This window comes from Sodiomyces alcalophilus (assembly GCF_042370955.1).
Source record: "Sodiomyces alcalophilus JCM 7366 unplaced genomic scaffold ACRALscaffold_8, whole genome shotgun sequence".
NCBI classification, from domain to species: Eukaryota; Fungi; Ascomycota; class Sordariomycetes; order Glomerellales; family Plectosphaerellaceae; genus Sodiomyces; species Sodiomyces alcalophilus.
Genome location: NW_027263539.1, coordinates 146,512 through 165,781, shown reverse-complemented (window position 1 = coordinate 165,781; position 19,270 = coordinate 146,512). Strand labels below are relative to the sequence as shown.

At 57.2% G+C, this 19,270-nt stretch overlaps 7 protein-coding genes across 7 annotated transcripts; 4 read left to right on the top strand and 3 right to left on the bottom strand.

Moving 5' to 3' along the window:
- Window positions 1–1,215: 1,215 nt before the first annotated feature.
- ACRALDRAFT_2044178 (uncharacterized protein) lies at window positions 1,216–3,169 on the top strand (the record flags this gene model as incomplete). Its single annotated transcript, XM_071021409.1, has 3 exons — window positions 1,216–1,593; window positions 1,667–1,955; window positions 2,019–3,169. The coding sequence occupies 3 exons, from the start codon at window positions 1,216–1,218 to the stop codon at window positions 3,167–3,169; spliced, it is 1,818 nt and encodes a 605-aa protein (XP_070871373.1).
- A 1,105-nt stretch (window positions 3,170–4,274) lies between these two features.
- On the top strand, window positions 4,275–4,918 carry ACRALDRAFT_1072313 (mitochondrial 37S ribosomal protein bS6m; the record flags this gene model as incomplete). The annotated part of the gene is made up of 3 exons (XM_071017963.1): window positions 4,275–4,298; window positions 4,404–4,435; window positions 4,624–4,918. The coding sequence occupies 3 exons, from the start codon at window positions 4,275–4,277 to the stop codon at window positions 4,916–4,918; spliced, it is 351 nt and encodes a 116-aa protein (XP_070871372.1).
- A 728-nt stretch (window positions 4,919–5,646) lies between these two features.
- On the bottom strand, window positions 5,647–6,340 carry ACRALDRAFT_2113179 (uncharacterized protein; the record flags this gene model as incomplete). Its single annotated transcript, XM_071023624.1, has 2 exons — window positions 5,647–6,085; window positions 6,174–6,340. Coding segments are annotated over 2 exons (606 nt in total), but the record flags the coding sequence as incomplete, so codon positions are not given.
- A 1,291-nt stretch (window positions 6,341–7,631) lies between these two features.
- Window positions 7,632–8,705, top strand: ACRALDRAFT_2037162 (uncharacterized protein). The gene has a single exon (XM_071020825.1). The coding sequence runs from the start codon at window positions 8,125–8,127 to the stop codon at window positions 8,335–8,337; it is 213 nt and encodes a 70-aa protein (XP_070871370.1). The 5' UTR covers window positions 7,632–8,124; the 3' UTR covers window positions 8,338–8,705.
- Window positions 8,706–9,150: 445 nt separating this feature from the next.
- ACRALDRAFT_2029604 (uncharacterized protein) lies at window positions 9,151–11,990 on the top strand (the record flags this gene model as incomplete). Its single annotated transcript, XM_071020604.1, has 3 exons — window positions 9,151–9,261; window positions 9,351–9,705; window positions 9,757–11,990. The coding sequence occupies 3 exons, from the start codon at window positions 9,151–9,153 to the stop codon at window positions 11,988–11,990; spliced, it is 2,700 nt and encodes an 899-aa protein (XP_070871369.1).
- Window positions 11,991–12,396: 406 nt separating this feature from the next.
- On the bottom strand, window positions 12,397–14,787 carry ACRALDRAFT_2044173 (uncharacterized protein; the record flags this gene model as incomplete). Its single annotated transcript, XM_071021408.1, has 1 exon — window positions 12,397–14,787. The coding sequence occupies one exon, from the start codon at window positions 14,785–14,787 to the stop codon at window positions 12,397–12,399; it is 2,391 nt and encodes a 796-aa protein (XP_070871368.1).
- Window positions 14,788–15,761: 974 nt separating this feature from the next.
- Window positions 15,762–19,264, bottom strand: ACRALDRAFT_1083138 (uncharacterized protein). The gene is made up of 2 exons (XM_071019406.1): window positions 18,918–19,264; window positions 15,762–18,843 (listed from the first exon to the last, which is right to left on the bottom strand). Exons 1-2 carry the CDS (start codon window positions 19,095–19,097, stop codon window positions 16,192–16,194), a joined length of 2,832 nt encoding a protein of 943 aa, XP_070871367.1. The 5' UTR covers window positions 19,098–19,264; the 3' UTR covers window positions 15,762–16,191.
- Window positions 19,265–19,270: the final 6 nt, after the last annotated feature.

Below are 19,270 nucleotides of genomic sequence, written 5' to 3'. Positions count from 1 at the left end.
CCCCCATGAACCATGAACAGGCAACCAGCAACCAACCCGTGGACCATCAAGTTCCCGTTTTGGCCATCCATGGCTGTGTTGTGGATGTGCCCGGTCTCTGTTCGGCTCACGCTGCCTTCCGTGTCTCGTCCGTCTGGTCTGACTGATGAGCTTCCCCATGTCTCTTGAACTAGGGACCTTGATATTATCTATCCACAACCTTGTCCATGACCTTGTCCTTGCCCATTTGTGGTGGTCGGTCTATAACGTACATACCGTGTCGTTCACATCTTACTCTGCACGTCTTCTGTTTCTGACCTGACTCTCCTTCAAAGTCCACCAGATACTGCTTCGTTCTTAATCTCCTCCCTTCCAAGTTTTCCCAGCCACTACTGCCTCTCTCCTTGTTATCTTTCCGCCAGGCCCGTATATCCTCGAACATCATCGACGCCGCCTATTCCTTTAATTGACACCGACAGCTTCTCTCTCAGCCCTCGCTCCCGCCGTTCCAATTCACTCAGGGACCTGGTTTTGGAAGTCGGCCGTCTCTTTTCTACTCGGTCTTGCCACTATTCAACACGGTTACGTATATACCTTCAGGTATACGGCCAACGACCAACGACGAACTGAGCCAAGCGGAACCCCAGCTTCTCCCCTATCCTACGAAACGACCCTTTGCCCGGCGCCTCTTCACAACGTCTACAGTCAGGACAAACACATTCACGCATGGCCCTTAGTATCAAGGGTGAATCGCGACTGATCCTTTTTCCGGCGGCAGGCAGCTGATCCGCGGCTGGTCACTTCTCAATTTGCCATTTAACTCTTCTCCATTCCGCTTTTGCGGACGCTCACCGGGTCACCGAGCTCGCGCCCAGGCCAAACACCGGCAACCACCACCTCTCTTCGAACACCACAGGGCTACCAACTTACACACCACATCTCAGCGCTGGCCCTACCACAATCCCCCCTTCAGCTTTCGGGCCCCTTTCCACATCCTTGAACAGGCTGGCCACCAACCTCGAAACGACGTCGTCTCTCTAACCGCAGATGTGGTCGATTGCCGCTTCAGCCCCATCCTCACCACCCACATTCTCTCAATTCCCTCTCTGGTAGTCGACTCCCTCTCCCATATAGTCTACGAATACGGACCGATCCCGATCTCCAGCGAGTCTATCCGTATAACATCTGGCCGAGACCTCAGAGACGGGCGATTCGCGTCCAGAGAAATCTGGAAAGATGACGACAACCTACCACCCACCCCCCGTCGGTCCTTATCATAGCCACTTGCTTCCTTTGTACCCTTCTACGCTCTCCCAGGTCAGGTGTCCGGTGCCCACTCCGACCGAAGGGCCCGTACGAGGCTCGCAATACAACCGGTATCCGCAACCTCAGACGTGCTCTGTGACCCAGCCTCGAGATCTTGGTCCCGTCGTGCCACGGAAACATATCCCCAGCCAGAACCACACCCCTAGGCCATTGACCCCGGCTACAGAAGCCAGCATGACGACACAATCGACCAGTTCTACTATCGACAAGGGGCTGGTGCATCACAGCCTGCAAGTTCCGACCTGCGTTAACCCGAAGGGTGGGAATCTGGCGGATTTCGCCGCCGAGGTATGTTATGCTTTCCTACTGGCTCTGCCGAGCGTCGCCGCAAGACCGTACTGGGTGGCTAATCTCGCCACAGATGACCTGCTTGTTCTGGTTTGAAGCCATGGACACTCTCCAGGCAGCCGATAAGATTCGGTCATGCCCTACCTACGCTGCCGTGTCGCCGCTTACAAAACATGCCAAACCCTACCCGGCCTTTAAAAAGTGGGCGTACGGAGTGCTCTCAACGACACAAGTGACACAGAGCGTGATCCTGCTCGCGCTCATGTTCGTGTACCGATTAAAAAAGGCAAACCCCAGCGTCAAGGGCCGACCGGGGAGTGAATACAGACTTCTCACCGTGGCGCTCATGCTGGGAAATAAGTGTAAGATGAGACGGGACTCCCTACTTCGATTGGCCTGGGGTTTTTTGGCTGACAAGAAAATAGTCTTGGACGATAACACGTACACGAACAAGACGTGGGCGGAAGTGTCGGGTATTTCGGTTCAGGAGATACATGTCATGGAAGTGGAGTTCCTTAGTAACATGAGGTACAGCTTGCTGGCCACCAAGGAGGAGTGGGAGGACTGGATCGCCAAACTTTCATGCTTCTCCGAGTACTACGAGCGTGCCCTATCACAACCGACGTCGCCCATGGGCCTGTGTTCTCCAACGGCCCGTTTCACGTCACCTTCGTTGTCACCGACCCGCAACGGACAAATCTACTCGGCGAACCCCAGCGCACAGCTCAATGGCCATGACTGGGCCGGGCTGTCGCCGCTTTCGTCCAAGTTGAACACTCAACATCCCCCGAAGAAGAGGGCACGTGAAGAAGAAGCGGCTGAGCGGCCTGCCAAACGTCCGACGACCAGACAGCCTCAGCAACCATATGCAGCCCGGCCGGCGGTGGTAGGGGAGCCGCCCATCAGATTGCCGGTTCCCCATCTCTCCCTTATTACCAACACGCCGGCCTCTAGCCAGACGCCGCCATACGTCGCACCCGTCGTCCTGCCCTCGCAGATCAACGTTTCACTTCCTCCGCTCGGTTCCAATGTCCGGGCTATGGCCACAGTATATTCCAACGCGCCCGGAGTTCCCGCGACGTCGACTGGCCAGCGTCAGCTACCGGCTGCGACTGGGCCAGCACCCGTTGTCTCGCAAGGCACGCTGACACCGACGAACGGGATGTCGGTCCACTCTTCCATGAGCTACGGCACTCCCAGCAGGCGGCAAAGCCCGGGCACCGTGGCAGGGTTCGGGTCCTCGCCTTTGATTGATATGTACACCTCAGGTTCCGGCATCCACACGCCCATGGCGCACACGCCCATCTCGCACTCTCCGAGTGTGTACCTGCAACAGCGGCCGAGCCCGTATAAACCGGTGCGCCACGTCAACACGCTTTTATACCCACCACCTTCCACATCTCTCCACGGCCATCATATGTCTGTCGCACAACCACAGATGCATTATCAGCCTCTTGGGCGCCGCAATGACCTGCGCACGGGCGTGGTACCCGAATACATGACTCTATCCTATCGAAATGGGCAGCCGGTACAGGTTGTCTCTCATAGCCATCCCCGGGGACATCACCTGAACTAGGGGATACGGGGATTCTCAGGGCGGATACGGGGGCATGATGGTGGGTCCGGTCAAAACCCACAGCCCCGAGGTTCTGTTTCTCGCACATCATTTCTTTTTGGCATTGCATAGCATTTGGAGTTTTGGGTCTCGTTACGGTCCATTTGTGGTCCTGCCATTACATCAGGGATGGTTTTTAGCGCTGCCATTACATATGTATTGCATTGTTTACGGTGTTTGGCGGGACAAACAGGGTTGCATGGCGGTCCAGCAGACCTCTTCTTGACTTGTGTACTATGTAGTCCGATATGGACAGGGAAACGATGCATGCCAGAGCAGACTGGTTCCATGCATCCTGGCCAGATAGATGCAGTTGTCAGCAATGACATAGGGGTCCTTGGCGTCTTCAGTCATTAGTAGGTCACCTCTGAAGCAAATGAAGTAAGAACCGTGCGCATCATTCCATGCCAGTGTCAGGCAATCCAGATTGAACGGGGTTATTTCCTCGCACCTGGGGTATAACCACTAACACGAAGTAAATCAATCCCCTTTCGTATTTGCTACTTTTGACGCCCAGTTCAAGGTATCTCCGTCCCGTCCTGTCAAGGACAGTGGCAACTCCAGGTAGCTTCATCACGACGTGCAGTGGACAAGTAGGTGGCCCTGTCCTTCATGGCGGAGAGCTGGGTGAGGGAGAATTGGGGTGGAAAGGCGAAGCAGGGGGAGTGTAGTTTGTCTTATCAGGGGCCGCTACCCGGCTACTCTATCGTCGGCCTTGGTGGGAAGCAATTTACGTTGGATATATCGACGATAAGTTAGGGGTAAAGCAGCTGTCCGGTTGAGATGAAATCAATAAAGTGGCTGCGGGGTTTGCGATGGCCTGGAACAAAGAGGTGTCAACCCGAGAGGGAGTTGAGATGCCTTTACAAAGATGTTGTGATAACGATAAGAGCTGAACCGGCTCCCGACTTCGGAAAAACTAGACGGCCGATATCCCGAGGAGCAACCAAAATTTTGGACCCAGCGCGCAAACACGCTCTGAAAGTCGCAGCTGCGTCCATCCCATCCTAGCAGATCAAACCTCACCGCCCCCTTTTTCTTTGCTAGCATCAATGTCGCCGGCAAGATGCTCTACGAACTCATAGGAATCGTAAGTCTTCGAGGCCCACGTCTTTCCCAAGAAATAGACAAAACTTGCCTTGTCCCGCATGACGACTCCCTATCACTCGAGCTAACCACCGAAATTTCCATCTAGGTGCGGCCAGGCCACCTCGCCGAGGTTAAAGAGTACGCTTCACTTCCTCTCCCTCCCGTCTCTCCTTTCTTCACGTCCTGGAAACCAAGACCTCCCGTCCCGTCCCGTTCCATTACTCCCCGAAATTACTGCCGAAAACTGCCACCCAATGCCACTCGGTCGGCGTCGAACTGTTTATTCATCCACATCTGGCTAACAAAACACTCTTCACGGTCCGCAGAATCGCCCTGACAGCCGGCCAAATCATCCTCCGCAACGGCGGCGTGGTCCGCGGCATTGCCAACTGGGGCGTCTTCATGCTCCCGCGGCCCGTGACGCGGGCCCAGATGAAGCACAAGTCAGGCCACTACTTTGTCATGCGCTACGACGCCTCGGGCGCCGCCCACCAGACCATGCGCTCCACCATCAACCTCGACCCGCGCGTCATCCGGACCTCCCACGTCAAGCTCGGCGACGGCAAGCTGGAGAACATGGCCAAGTTTGGGAATATCAGCTGGGACTTGCGAGGGGACTAGAGAAAAAAAAACAGTCATTTTGCCCACGGGTAGGGGACAACGGAATTCCCTTTTTATCCCTTGGATGAACGTGGACTTGGAGAACAAAAAAACGAGGCTGGTCGGATGTTTGGCCAGATTCGTTAGGTCGGAGCGTTGGACTGGGGGAGTTTTTCGGATGTGCCTGAACTTGGGATACAGGCACACATATAACACACGGCACGCCTTGTACACATATACCACATCGACTTTTTGCAAGGGGTGGGACGATGTAAAGACATGCTGGACCGGGACTGTTCCGTCCGTTGTTCTGGCCGTGGTCTCGAGACCGAATATGGAAACGGGGGATGGTGGTTAGATGTCATGGCTAGATGGGGCATGACCAAGGGAGTGAACGGGGATATGGACGGCAGAACAACAGGGCAGTTTGCCAGGGAGTGTAAGATAGGGATCAACGGGGAACACAGCATACTTGTGGCCGGGATGAAGTCGGGTCCGCATGACCAAGGTTCACTGGCTTGGAATTGTACAACATGAAAGACTCGGGACATCCTTGGGAAGAAATATAGATGAATACTCCACACGGCCATCGTGCGCTCCTGTCAATAATGATGCTGTCAAGGGGTAAACAACTGCAGTCGCGAAAAGCAGCGACTCGACATGTGGCTGGGCACTCCAGCTTGCACCCACCCGCTGATTGCTGCCATCTAAAGCTAATTTATTGGTGGCCGTAATGGGATGTCCACCCTCTAAGCGTCCGACTCCATCTTCTCGGGCTTGGGCACGCGGCCCGAGTCTCGACACCAGATGACAAAGTCGTCAATGACACTGGGCCAGGCGCCGTCCTCGCTCCAGAAGGATAGCGTCTCATCCTGCATCGACTTGAAGGCAAACTCGAGCGTCATGTTCCACATGTCCCGGTTCACCGAGCGCGTCCACTGGTCGGTCAGGTATGTCTTCCACAGATCGAGCCAGTCGTAGTTTTCGCTCTTCCACTGCATGCCGGGGGGGCTGAAGAGCGTGTCCCAGTAGATGAAGGCGTATTCGAGGCTGATGGCCTTCTGGTCCGGTTCCTTGGCCGCGATGAATGTGTAGCGGTATACTTTTTTGAACAAGGCCGCGTTGGTAGAGAGCTGCTTGATGAGGGACCTGACGTGCTTGGCCTGGTCTTTCGTGTTCGGCGGGACTCTGTTTTCCGGGCCCCAATACGATTAGCAAAAAGATGTTGGCGGGACAGAGCATGGAACAAAAGTGGCAGTCTTTTTGCCGCACTCACCCCGCCGCCTTCCAGCCCTCGACGAAACCCTTCCGGCTGATCTCTCCCACGGCCGGGGCCTGGGCGACTTCCATGGCGACAAGGAGCTCGGCCGTCTCCGGGTTGACGGCGAGTTTGTCCTGAAGGTAGGTGCTGGTCGAGTCTAGTGCCAGCGAGTCTGGCGAGTCTCCCGGGCCTGTCCATGTTGTTACTATTGGATATGTTGCGGAAATGGTAGGGATGGATGACTCGGACACTCACCCCGCAAGGTATCAAAGAGTTTGTTTAAATCTGCCTCCAAAGGCGAAGGCGTACCGGCACCGCTGCCTGAGCTAGTCCCGAAGAATCTGTGTTCATATTGACACCGGTCAGCAAACCATACACCCGTCTCAGCGGCATGAAACCACGGCTGGTGAGAAAGCAATGCGAAATTCATGGATTCCAACAAAGGACATTGACAGCCTGAGCGATGAAGCAACCAAGGCGGGGTTGGTGGTAAATACCCTCTTGGGTTTATGCCATGTCCCTCTACGAGCTTCGTGGAAGTCGAGGTCGACCTTTTTTTGGATGACCAGAACCTCATGTTATTGTCAGGCAGGGCCCTCTTCACCCCCTTCCAGACCATGCCTCGCCCCGTTGTTAAGGAGCAAAACTGTCTAACAGGGAGAATGGCTTTTCGGCTTCCTAGACTCAGGCCCCCGCCGGACGACGACAGCGACGTTGGATTCAGAGCAATGTCATGAACGACCAGGTAGGCGAGTTGACGGGGGGGTGTGCAAGAGAGGAGAGGACGGTGGGTTGGCCGCGAAAGAATCCGATAGGACAAAAAGGTACAGCGCTGAGCGGCCGCGTCCAAGCAGTGGTAAGACGAAGAAGGGCCAAGTAAGCCTCGTCTCCAGCGATAATCGCCGGACTCGGCTTGATTGTCGTCTATTCCCACCCTGTGGCGCTCTCACTGTTTTTGCAATGAACAATCCAGGGGAAATCGGCCAAGTCTTGATATTTGTCGAATTCTGGATAGACGGGAGAGGGAGGGTCGGCACTTGAGGACGTCGGAGAAGATGGGAAAAAAGGTGGAGCGGCGGACATGCGGCGGCCAAGCGCGAATGACGACTCAAGGGCAGACTAGTATGAATAGTCCCTGTGTACTTCCTACCCTGCCGACACGAATGGCGGGCAATAGGCGTTGTCTCGGAGGGGATAGTTGACGCCGGCATTGAGTCGGGCCTTCTCTGGTGGACAGGCAAAGAGGGCCCCCCTCCCCCCCAAACAAATTAGGGAAACATGGGGCGGCCCGCGGGCGGAAGCAGGAGGTGAATACGGGGGAAGCGTTCATGCGATGCAACAATTCGTCCGAAAGGGGCCGGCACGCCGCCATGGCGTTCATATTTGAAGGCGGTAGAAAACAAGGCGGTGGGGTAAGAGTAGAATAGATCAAGGCCTTAATTGAGCAATCCGACGGGGAGAAACGAAAAACGAGAGACGAGAGACGAGAAACGAGTGCCGAGAAGAATAAAAAGGAACGCGACTTACGCATCGACCGCATCGTTTAGCTTGTAGCCGGAATTCTTGAGATACTGTTGAGAAATGTCGGTCAGCGAACATGTTCGTCCATGATGAGGCGCTCCGTTGACATCTCCTGAAGCTTTTCGGGGACACGGGATTACGAGAAGCCATCAACGCCACAGACTCTCGGAGAGACATGGATATCACACTCCCTTCCCTTGCCTCCGGTCGAGTCACAAGTTGTTCTTATATATTCTCCTTCTCTTCCATCTTGCTCGTTCCGAACCGTCCGTCGTCCACCTCCTGTCTCTTTTCTCGTCTTCCTCTTCCTCTTCCTCCTCCTTTTCCTTTTGCCGTGTTGATCACGTTCATCCCGAAGCATTTTCCCGAGAGCGGAGGATAACAGTGACGTACCCGTTGCGCCGTCCTGTCGGACGCTCCTGTCAGACTGGTAAACGACAAGACCATGGACTTGGTCGACATGGCTGTGGGTGGCATGTTTCCCGGACTGAATCGTCAGTACCACCTCGGCTCGGGATCTCTGCTTCCTCGTGGTGCCAAGTGCAAGTCGCGTGCGCGTGGGTTCTACGTCGCAGAGTCGTCGGACACTAGAGTGAATGCTATGGCTTTCGCTCTAGTGAGGAGTCGTGACGCAAGACCCAACCGAACGGGGTTATAGTGATGGGCGTAGCGGAAGAATGACGTTTGTGGAGGGCAGCACGAGAGCACACTGCGTTGCGTTTGTAGGTAGGGCGAACCAGTTGACGATTGTCCAACCGCTATGAATGGAAGACCCGAAGGGCGGACAGTGAGAGGAGAGAGCAGAGGGGAGAAGTCGCTTGAGGAAACTCGTGGGAGAAGTCGTTCGCGCAGCTTGGTAATGGAGGCAGAAGAAGCCGAGGCTGGCTCTTGTCGGCGATGGCGGGGAAAGGCCTCTGGACGTGTACTGAGACCAGGATGTAGTAGAAAAAAAAGTAGAATACGAAGTAAGGAGTGAAAGCAGATAATGCGTAGATAGGGTATTGTCTAGGTAGAGAGGCAGGCAGGCCGTTGGGAAGGAGCGGTCACGAGGCTGGGATGGGGGGAAGGGGAACTCTTTTCTAAGCTAAGTACGGTACCTAATAAGGCAGCGGGGTTGGCGGGGTTCTCTCGTCTGCATGTCGGGGTACTTCGTAAAGTGCTAATTAAGTGTGTATGACGTCTTGTATTTACACTGTGATCTAGGCATCCACGTTGCTAATCCCCGCCGGGAACACAGCGAGTTTAGGGCCTTTATCGGGGTTACTTTTCGCTTACAGGGCAAGTCGACCTTCTGTTGACACAGTGTAATAGACCGTGTTACGCAAGTAGAGACCCCGTCGAGACGTAAACTAGACAGATACGCGACGCGTCCCCCAGAAACTTCCCTCTTCCCATTCCAGTTCAAGGTCGGACATGAATTCCCCACGGCCATTTCTCTCGAGGTCACGCCAAAATCGAAAGGACGGGAAACATGGACCAGTCTTCTCGTCGAAACTCGTCTGAGCCCGAGACTCCCTTTGATCCCTCGCAACCTTTTAAAGGCGTCGTCGTTTGTTGCACCAGCATCCCGCCTGATCAAAGAGTGAGTGCTGCCTTTTGCGTGCCCTCTCACATCCTCTCTCGCCGAGGTCCAACAGCTGACCCAACACCACCCACCGCTTGTCTTTCTAGTCCGAACTCGAAGCCAAAATACATCAATTAGGCGGCGTCCACAAATACGACCTGACCCGAGATGTCACCCACCTCATCGTCGGCCAATATGATACCCCCAAATACCACCACGTTGCCCAGCAGAGGCTCGACATCAAAGCCATGGATGCCCGTTGGGTCGATGCCGTAGGCCAGCTATGGATGGACGACGCCGAAATCGACTTTGACGCCCTCGAGAAGAAATGGCAGCTGCTGCCCCTCGAGACGAACGGGCCCGAACCCGGCAAGGAAGAGCGCGGCAGGCTCCTCCTCTGCATGACTGGTTTCGACGACCGTGAGGCCCATTCCTATGCCCCTCCACCTTCACCCCCCGTGCGTCTGTCGTCTGTATGCTCTTTATACTGACTCGTGCTGTGCCCTTTTACAGCCGACCAACGCCAACGGATCGCCGACACGATTACCAGCAACGGCGGTGCCTACACAGGTGACCTCACCAGGCAAGTCACCCACCTCATCGTCTGCAAGCCTGAGGGTAAGAAGTACAAGGCCGCCAAGGCGTGGGGTGTGCGCACTGTTTCCCTGGCCTGGCTGGACCAGACCATCGAGCGAGGCATGATCCTCCGAGACGGCTACTTCGACCCAACGCTGCCCCCAGAGGAGCAGGGCCATGGTGCGTGGAACCGGGATTTGGCCAAGACGGCTGCCTCGGGTAAGCGGTCGAGGTCCATGTCCGAACACGGCCAGAGAAAGCTGCGCAAGACGGCTAGCATGAAGCTCAGCAGCCAGCGAGACAATCTTTGGGGAGATATTCTCGGCAACAAGCCGTCCCCGGCGTCCTTTGCCGGATCAACAAGCGGATCAACAAGCGGATCAAGAGGGAAGAAGGATGGCAGCGAGGGAAAGGACAGGGTAGAGGTTGCCGACTCGGCGGCCGACCTTGCGGTCCCCCAAGCCCCGCCGCCGGATCTTGGCATCTTTGGAGCTTGTTCATTCGCCATGTCGGGCTTCGAGACATGGAAGAACGGTGTTCTCGTCGAGGCCATCACGTCCCTGGGAGGGACCATTTGCGACTCCCTCGAACAGCTGGCGGCCACCAATTCCCGAAATCGATTTCTGATTGTCCCGCAGGCCTCGCAGCCAGACACCCACCCACCGATTCCACGGGCCATGTGCAATCTGATTTCCATCGTGACGGAATTCTTCATCGAGAGATGTCTGCACTATAAGATGCTCTGCGAACCCAACGAACACGCCCTCGGCCGACCGTTTCCGCACTTTCCCATCGCTGGTTTCCAAGAATTAGCCATCTGCACGGCTGGCTTCGCCGGCATCGACCTCCTTCACGTGGAGAAGTGCATCACCCAGCTCGGTGCCAAGTACGCCGCCAGACTCAACGCCTCCACGTCCGTACTCGTCTGCAGAGCTCTGGCCGAAACAAGGAAGGAGAAACTCAGGTTCGCCCTCGAAGCGAACATACCCATCGTCAGTGCAGACTGGCTGTGGGAATGCGTGTCGACGGGATACAACGTGCCGGTGGAGAAATTTCTGTTCCCCCAATTGATGCAAGACCCGACAATCAAAGCGAAAGCGAGACGGAAGCCGGACGAGAAATCCGCACTGCAGAGAGCCAAGTCGGCGCAAACCACACGCAGACCGAGTACGAACATGCCCAAGGGTTCATCACGGGGAGCAGAACTGGATGCCACGGCATTTGCGAGCGAGAAACCCACTGCAGAAAGGGGGCTCGGCAAGGGGAACGGAACAACAGACGGAGACACTCCATTCGAGACAGCCAGGACACATCAGAAACAGCAGCAACAGCAGCAACAGCAGCAGGTGGACAGCTTCGGGGCCGGTACGGTCCCCAAGCCCCTTTCCGACATGTCGACCAGTGCGCTCAACAAATCCCCCTCACCGCAAAAAGCGACGCCCAAGCCCGCGGCTGAAGTTGCGAAACCTATCAGCACGACCGCGGATGACTTCTTTACTGCCCCGGCTCAACCTCCCGGCGGCCAGGATATCGCAGAAGAAACAAGGTCCGAAGAAAACAGGAACGGGGTACAACGGGAAGACGACGGTCCGACGGAAGAAGAGGTCCGAGCAGAGTTGAAACGGAAGCAAGACGAGAAGAAGGCCGCTGAACGAGCCGCCATTTCGTCGAAAATCACATCCCTTATCGAGGCGAGGGCTACGGCCAGCAGTTCCAGTGCCGGGACCGGCGGGAGCGTAGGGGCCGAAGACGTCCGGCCGCAAGACGAGGACGCTGCGACGGCAGCAGTGGGAGGAAACGCAGCAGGCCACCCCAAGCCGTCGCGTAGGAAAAGGGGCATCTTCGGACGTGCGGTGAGCAACGTGTCGGCGGCGTCGAGCGCGAGCCTCGAGTCGGCGGCGGGCAGGGTGGCGCCGGGTGCCGAGCTGGACGGGGATGGGACCCTGCTGGCGCGCGCGCGGAGCGACGGCGTCCTCATGATGCGGGGCCGCGGTCACGGTCTTGCCGATGGCGATGGCGACGGGCACCAGGAGCAGCCGTTGCCGTCTACGCAGATTGGGTACCAGGACCCCGAGGCGGCGCAGTGCAAGGCGGAGCTGATGAGGCGGATGTTGGGAGGGGAGGAGGCTCTGCCTGTGGCGAAGACCAAGGTGCGAAGAAGGCCTCTGTGAGGAGCGTGTTGGATTGCTTCTATTTTCGGGCATGACTATGACGGCTGTTGGGTGCATAGCGAGGCGTTATACAGGAGGAACATGGTGACGGACAGTTGACAATATGGCAGCCTTGGTGGGTTGTCATCTTTCTATTTTCCTCCGTCAAGGCGTTTGGGACGGAATGACGGATCACAGGGATCGTATTTGAAGAGACAAGGGAAGTAACAGCTCAAGTTGTCAAGATAATACAGGGGTATGGCTCCGTAGCTAACTAGGTACAATGGATTATACAAAAGGCGAGTAATAAATGCAGGCAGGCAATTTTGTTTCTTTCTTCTTGGGCAGTGTTGGCATGTTTTGGTCGTGTCGTCGTGAAATTCCTCGCCTTGGTAACCCGGCATTCAAAACAAATGGGAGGCATCGGTTAAAAACCCGTCGCAGCTTCCGTGAGGACGGTGAGCAGGCTCCCCGCGGCACCGCCGATACCCATGGCGCCGAGCAACCTCTTCTTGCTGTCCCGTTTCTCGGAATCCCTATCCCTTTCTCTATCCCTGTCCCTGTCCCTGTCCCTGTCCCTCTCGCGGTCGCGATCCCTATGTCGTCGTCGCGACGAGGAGGAGAGGTGGTAGTCCCTATCCCTATCCCTATCCCGGTCGTAGTCGTCCCTGCCCCTGTCTCTGTCCCGGTCACTACGACGGCGACGTCTCCTTTCCCTGTCTCTGTCCCTATCGCCGCGGCGGTCGCGGTCGGACTCGCGCGACGAGCGGGGGGAGTGGTGGGAGGGCGACTTGGTGAGCTCGTCGGCGGAGATTTCGTGGGGTTCCGGGTCAAAGTGGACGCGGTTGGGGTTTCGGTTCTTGAGGATCGGTTTGGGGAGGGTGGTGGCCGAGGGGCTGGGGTCCGAGGAAGGGGGCGGGACGATGAAGGGTTTCCTGGTTTTCGTTCGGGTGTACTCGGAGTCTGACGAGTGGGTGTCGTCGTCGTCCCAGGGTGCGGAGTCCGAGTCTGTGTCGGGGTAGGGGCGGTGGCTTGCTTTTTCGTCGGGGTTGGAGCGGTGACGAGGGGGGTGAGAAGGATGGTGGTAGTGGTGAGGAGAAGGAGGGAATTTCTGCTGCTGCTGGGGATAGGTTGGGCCAGGACCGCCAGGGGCGTGCGAAGGGGGTTTGCGGCGACGGGCGCGGGCGAGGGCGGAGAGGTGGGTAAAGTGTTCTATCTCCTCCCGGGTGAGGATGCCGAGGACGGCGACAAAGGTGGGTCGGGCTTCGTAGCGGACTCCGGCTCGCTCGAGGACCTCGGGGGAGACGAGGGAGCGGCGGATCTTGGTCCATTGCGCGTCGAGGGGGATGTCCATGCCGTAGCGGTCGGGGGCTAGGCGGCTGGGTTGGCGCTGGGGTGTGTTGTGGTAGTAGTTGTCATAAGGGGGAGAGGAGGGCTGGGCGTCCGGGTAGGGAGGTAGTGGCGGCATGGAACGAGGGGATGTAGCCATGTACATGTTGTTTGGGGACGAAGAGAGGTCGGGGCCAGTGGCTGCGAGCTCGGCTGGTAGGTAGCGGGTCATGGCCGACAGCGAGGTAGGGGAGACGCCGTAGTTGGCGTGCGCTGGGCCAGGTTGAAGCTGTAGTGCGGCCATGTGCGGGATGAGGCCATCGGCAGCCATGAGGTCGCGGGTGGAGATGAGAGCGAAAGCATCGTCGAGACTCCTCGTCTGAACATTTGCATTGGCGTTTTGGTCGTATTCGTCGTCGGACGGCCGCCTGTCATAGGAGAGGACACTGCTCTGCGCGGGCAAGGCGGGCGGGTTGAGCCGTTGGCTGGGGGAACTGGGGATGCTGGGAGGGCGCTGTTCCGGCATGCGGCGCATGGTCCTCATGTCGGGGCCGTACTTGTCATTCTCAAAGTGCGGGTTGACCACCTCCTTTGGGCTGTGGTCGCCGCGTTGTTGCTGGTGCAGGTGCGGGTGCGGGATGGGCGGGGCCAGGGTAAGGTTGGGAGGCGGCGGCATTCCTGTGGTTTGTTCTCTTTCTCGCTCTTGTTCTTGCTCGAGGAGACCACGGACGGAAGGGGGCGGGCCAGAGTCGTCGGTGGCGTTGGACTCTAGCTCGCGGATGTAGGCGCGGAGAACGTCCTTGTGACGACCCAGGATGTCTTTGGAGAAACCCTCCTTTTCGAGCTCGTCGCGGAACTCGCGCCACCTGTCCTCGTCGTTCCCAAGATTCCCGAGGCTACTGTCGCCATGACGCCTTCCGAAGACGCGGGTAGCGACGGTATCCACCTTGTCCTTGATGGCATCGAGAATGGCGCCGTCCTCCGTGTTCTTATTCCCCCCATTGTTATTGCTGCTGTCCCCGTGCCCGTCCCCGTTGGCAGCGTCGGTGACCATCCGCGTCTTGGAAGGGTTGTAGAGCTGCACTGTATCCAAAAACATATCGATGCCGATCCGTTGGTCGTTCAATTTGGTGTGTATCAACGAGACCATGCTACGCTCTCGGTCGTCCATCGGGGCGCTGGCGTCAGCATCGGCATCGACATGGACATGGTGGCGCTGAAGAAGGGTATCGAGCTGGCGGAGGGTAAAGTCGGAGTCTTCGATGATGCGGGTCAACTGTCGCTGGTAGACGGCAGAACGGTCCGAGGTGAAGAGGAGCGAGTCGGGATCATCGGCTTCGGCCTTGAGGTGCTTGAGGGCACCGTGGAGGGTCCGGACGGCGGAGGCAACGTGGTCAAAGTCGCGGCCGGCTGATTTCGCGCGGCGGTATAGGGCTCGCGCGAAGTCGTCGACCTCGTTGAGCTGAGCAACGGGCGTGCCGTCACTCATCCTGGTGTGGAGGCAGTGGGATGAATGCGTCGAGCGGTTTCTTCCCTGGTGATAGTGACGAAGTAGTAGACGGGAAACGAACGAAACGAATCAGGGACAGGTGAGGTACAGAAAGGTGATGGTATCAGAGGAAGATCGAACGGCTGGTTGAAAGGAGGATGGGTTGGGAAAGATGAAGAAGGAGTGGGCAGATGTGTGGCTTAGGCGCAGGGAAAGCAGGTGAGGTGGGGGGTCTTTGGGGATCTTTTCGTCACGCGTACGAAGTAGGAAGTCGGTACCTAGGTACGAAGGAAGTATCGTCACCGAGGAGGGGCACGCGGGGCTCGAGGAATGCGACTTGATGGAGAGTCACATGATCTGCTCTTGACATCTACATCCAGGTACAGAGGTACATCGGCTCGGAATAATCTAGTATAAAATACGTATTTCTTTAACACATACTTAGTAGTGGTGATGTGATGGCAGACTCGGTCGGAATCTGGCTCAGCTCTTCTCTTCTTCATCAACATCGCATCGCGTCTTTCCGACTATGACGTCTGCAACCGAAATGGGGCGCCGCCATGCCATCATTAGCCGGGCGAGATTAGCGCTGACAGTCGCCCTGCCCTGCCCTGGACCTACTGCGCCTGCGGTCCCACCCCACTGTTCCGTCAAACCCCCTGTCCTTACGCCTCTCGAACCCAACGGTCCAAACTAGTCCGACAAGTCTCCAAGAATAATAATGGAAGAGCCATTCCAATCGTCGCAAACAAGCTTTGTTCAAGAGGCTCCAGGGACGCACCATGTGGGTTCGCCCCTTGGCCGTTTTCCCTAACGGCCCTGGCACTGGTTGGCTATTGTCACGCGGCGACGGGTGGAATGCGGGAGAAGCATCTCCTTTCTTTCTCATCTTCCCACCCACCCCTCTTTTGCTTGTGTTCTCTTATCATTATTCTCGCTTTATTGATTTATTTACCTTGGCGTGGCAGTCTGGTCTGCCTCGCGCCACCTGGACATGGCCACCACCACGCTTGCATGCATCGCCCATCAATACGCCTGGCCGGTAACAGCGGGTGACAAAGCCGTTTGCTTGGCTGCCCAAGCCCAGCGTGCAATAGTCGCTCTGTACCAATGCTTCCTGACATGTTCCACGGCCCTGCCATTGGCGAGGCCATTTGTGGCACTTCGGCAACAGTAATCCCAGGGATGCGACAGACTCGGCCGCGGAGATGGATGTGATGGCTGACTTGCATTGTATTTCGCATTGACTATGACCCTTGCCAGACGGCCGCTCTCCAGCCACCGTATCGCCCGTCGCAGTGAATCCAAACGGGCCCGGCTGATAATTCGACATGCTCTTCTATGGCCGAGCGCTTCCCTCCCAACTTCCACCGGCCACTCGATCCCTTGGAAGCTTCAGCCCTCTCAAACAGCCACCTTTTCCAGCGAATACGCCTTGACCCGCTGACTCAAAAGATGCCCCTTTTCTCTTGCTGACCTCTCCACAACCTCGCCGCCGGATACCACCTTGAACTGAGTCACCGCTTGTTTCGGCGTGAGGCCGAGCGGCAACTGCGCCCGTGTCCCGACTTCGAGCGTCTTTGGCCGGTCTTGTTGCTGGCCCCTCGTCAGCCCGCGACCCCCCGTCGTGCTGGTCGTGCTGGCAGCCAAAGACCACGTGCCGAACCTGACCGCCTCCCCCAGAATGCCGTTCAGATGCACAGCGTCGTTGAGCCCTTCGAGCGCCGCGCTGACTTCGAGCTTGAGCGCCGCGAGGAAGTGTCCGCCGTCCCAGTGATCCATCGCAGAGCCAGAACCGGAACCGGAGCCAGAGCCAGAGCCAGAACTGCTCGAAAGCCAGCCGTTGGGCCCGACTGCGTCGACGCATCGTGTCAGCAATTCGGCTATCAGGCTGATGGCCCCGTCCGGGAGAGCCTTGGCCCCGTCGTCCTGGTCGAGAGTCGTCATCTCCGAGTACCGCGTCGTCCATGCGCTTCCGACTAGTTGGATCCGCAGGAGATGAATGAGGGAGAGGATCTCCGCCGTGCTAAATGATGCCCGCAGCGCGCGGACCGTGTCGGCGGCGGAAAAGCCCACCAGCCTCTCAAACGCCATGGTGAGCAGCCGTGCCCGCACGTCCGAGTCGTCGCCCAGGTTGTACTCGGCGAGCTCGAGCTCGTGCTCCAGCTGGTCAATCTCCATCGCCACGTAGTCCTCCTCCTCCTTCGTTCCGTTCGGCACCGCCGCCTCAAGCCGAGGTTGGTGGTCGAGGCTTTGCATAATCGTGCGGACGATGAGCAGGAGCTCTACCTCTCCCAGCTTAGTCGCACTTACGTAGCGCAGGAGGAGCTCCAGCGCCGGGTCTACTTCGATGAGCTGCCGGACCAACGCGCCCGCCAGTGCCTCCCGCGGCACATGCGTCTCGCTAAGTTCATGCCTGAAAGCCGCCGCCACGTTGGATAGTGTGAGGTGGCCCGAAACGATGAGGTAGAGCAAGACGTTGCTCTCCGGCAGCACGCAGTCCAGGGATGGCCCATCTGCCGCCGTGTCCGTGGCCGAGTCGCCCACCACGTGAATCGAGAAGACCCGGCTGATCGCGTAGAGTACCCAGCGGCGATCGACCGCCGGGTACGAACTCGCGCGCTCCGGCCATTTCCAGTCTGGCGTGGTCAAATTTTCGTCCTTGTTGCCGTCCACTTTATTGGCCGCCGCCGAACTCTCATCGATGGTCATACCAAACTTGGGAGCAATAAGGCGCTCAAACCTGTTGAGATCGTTTTCCGCCAGGCATTCGTCCAGTTTCTCCACTTCCACGAGGGACTGCTTCACATACGAGTCGGTCAAGGTGCCGGGGAGGAAGTTTTTGAAAGGCCCTTTGCCGCGAAGTGGGGGTAGGCTTTCGGGAAGATCATCGGCCTTGGAAAGTCCCCTTCCTATCGCATCGATGAGAAGACCTTCCTTGTGCGACGACCCGTGCCGTTCCACTTGGATGGAGAGTAGCGTATTGTTAACGATGGCAATGGCGAGGTCGAGTTTCGCCAGATACGTAAGAAGCATAAATGCCGCTCCTCCTCCTTGGGCGTCGGTGTCGTGGGATGGGGCACTGGCACTGGGACCGTCCATGGTGAAAGGCGCTCGCGCTTGGATGGAGTGGTACGTGACGTTGGCGACGCTGAGCATCGTCGGCGATATCGACAAAACAGAATGTTCGGACAAGGGCACAAAGGACGCCGCGTCCGATACGAGGACGACGTCTTGCATCCTCGGCAACGCGCTTGTAAGGTTGTACGTTCGGATCGCCCCGTCGGAGAGCTCGAACAACTTCCCGGATCGAACTTGAAGCTGGTAGATTGGGGCTTCCTTTCCGAGAACTCCATCGTGTTGGGGAAGAGGCGCCACGTGGAGCTGGACAAGAGATTGCTGGGAAGACCGGACCGTGGCACTCCGGGGAACAGCACCCAGTAGCACTAGGTATCGTTCAGACGAGCCCTGGCCTTGGCTGCTGACGACGAGGATGAGCACGTCAGGGTTAAAGGTCTCCGCATCAACGGGCCGACCAAGAGAACTAAACGCATCCTGCCTCCCCTCAAAGACGCCCTTTAAAACTTCTACAGCTGGTGCGTGGAAGACCGAGTCGACTTTGAATCCAGACATGGATGGCCGCAGCAGATCTTTGCACAGACTGTACGACGAGATGCTCCATTGCTCATCCAGCTCGGCACCATCCAGACACAGGACCTGGCCATCCTGGCACACGGCGAGGACATCGCTACATTCGGAACTCTGTGTGGTTGGTTCCGAGGCCGTCGAGGCAAAGCAACTCGAGGTAAACAGCCGCGCAACGGGCACCTTGTGACCTAGCCTGCGAGACTTGGTCGTAGACGTGGTCTTGCCGGCCGAGTTGACAACGTCTTTGCAGAGGGTAATCTTGAAGCCAGAAGTATCGCTAGTCGAAAAATACGTGAACTGCTGACGCTCGCTGTTGGCTGGCTGTTGATATCGAATCGAGTAAGGCGCACATGTAAACGACTCTTGCGGCGGAATGGGATAGGATGTTCTCAAGTCAGAAGAAGGAATCTGTGAAGGAGGCCATTAGCTTTTTTTGTCGAGAAAGAAAACCGCCGTCAGTCGGGAGAAAGGCATGGACCGACATGGTAGATATTTGCTGCCTCTCCGTCGACGCCTACGGCAACTTCCAACCTCTTGCGCTTCTTCGAGCCCGGTTTCTGCACATAGACCTCGCCGGCGTGGTATCGGCCTTTTGAATGGCCCAGGGGCTGTGGGAGCGTGGCCAGTACATCGGGCTTATGGATGCGAAAAGCTGGAGCCATGATGCGAACAAGGGCGTCGAAGCCGAGTCACAAAAGGCGTACAGCAAAGGAGAGAGCCCTGGAAGGATTCTCTGTTGCTCGAAAAAGTTGTACCGTGGTAGACGTACTGATTTCGTAGCGGGATATGGTATAACAAAACTAGAGTGATGGTGATAGCTTCAAGGATTAAAAAA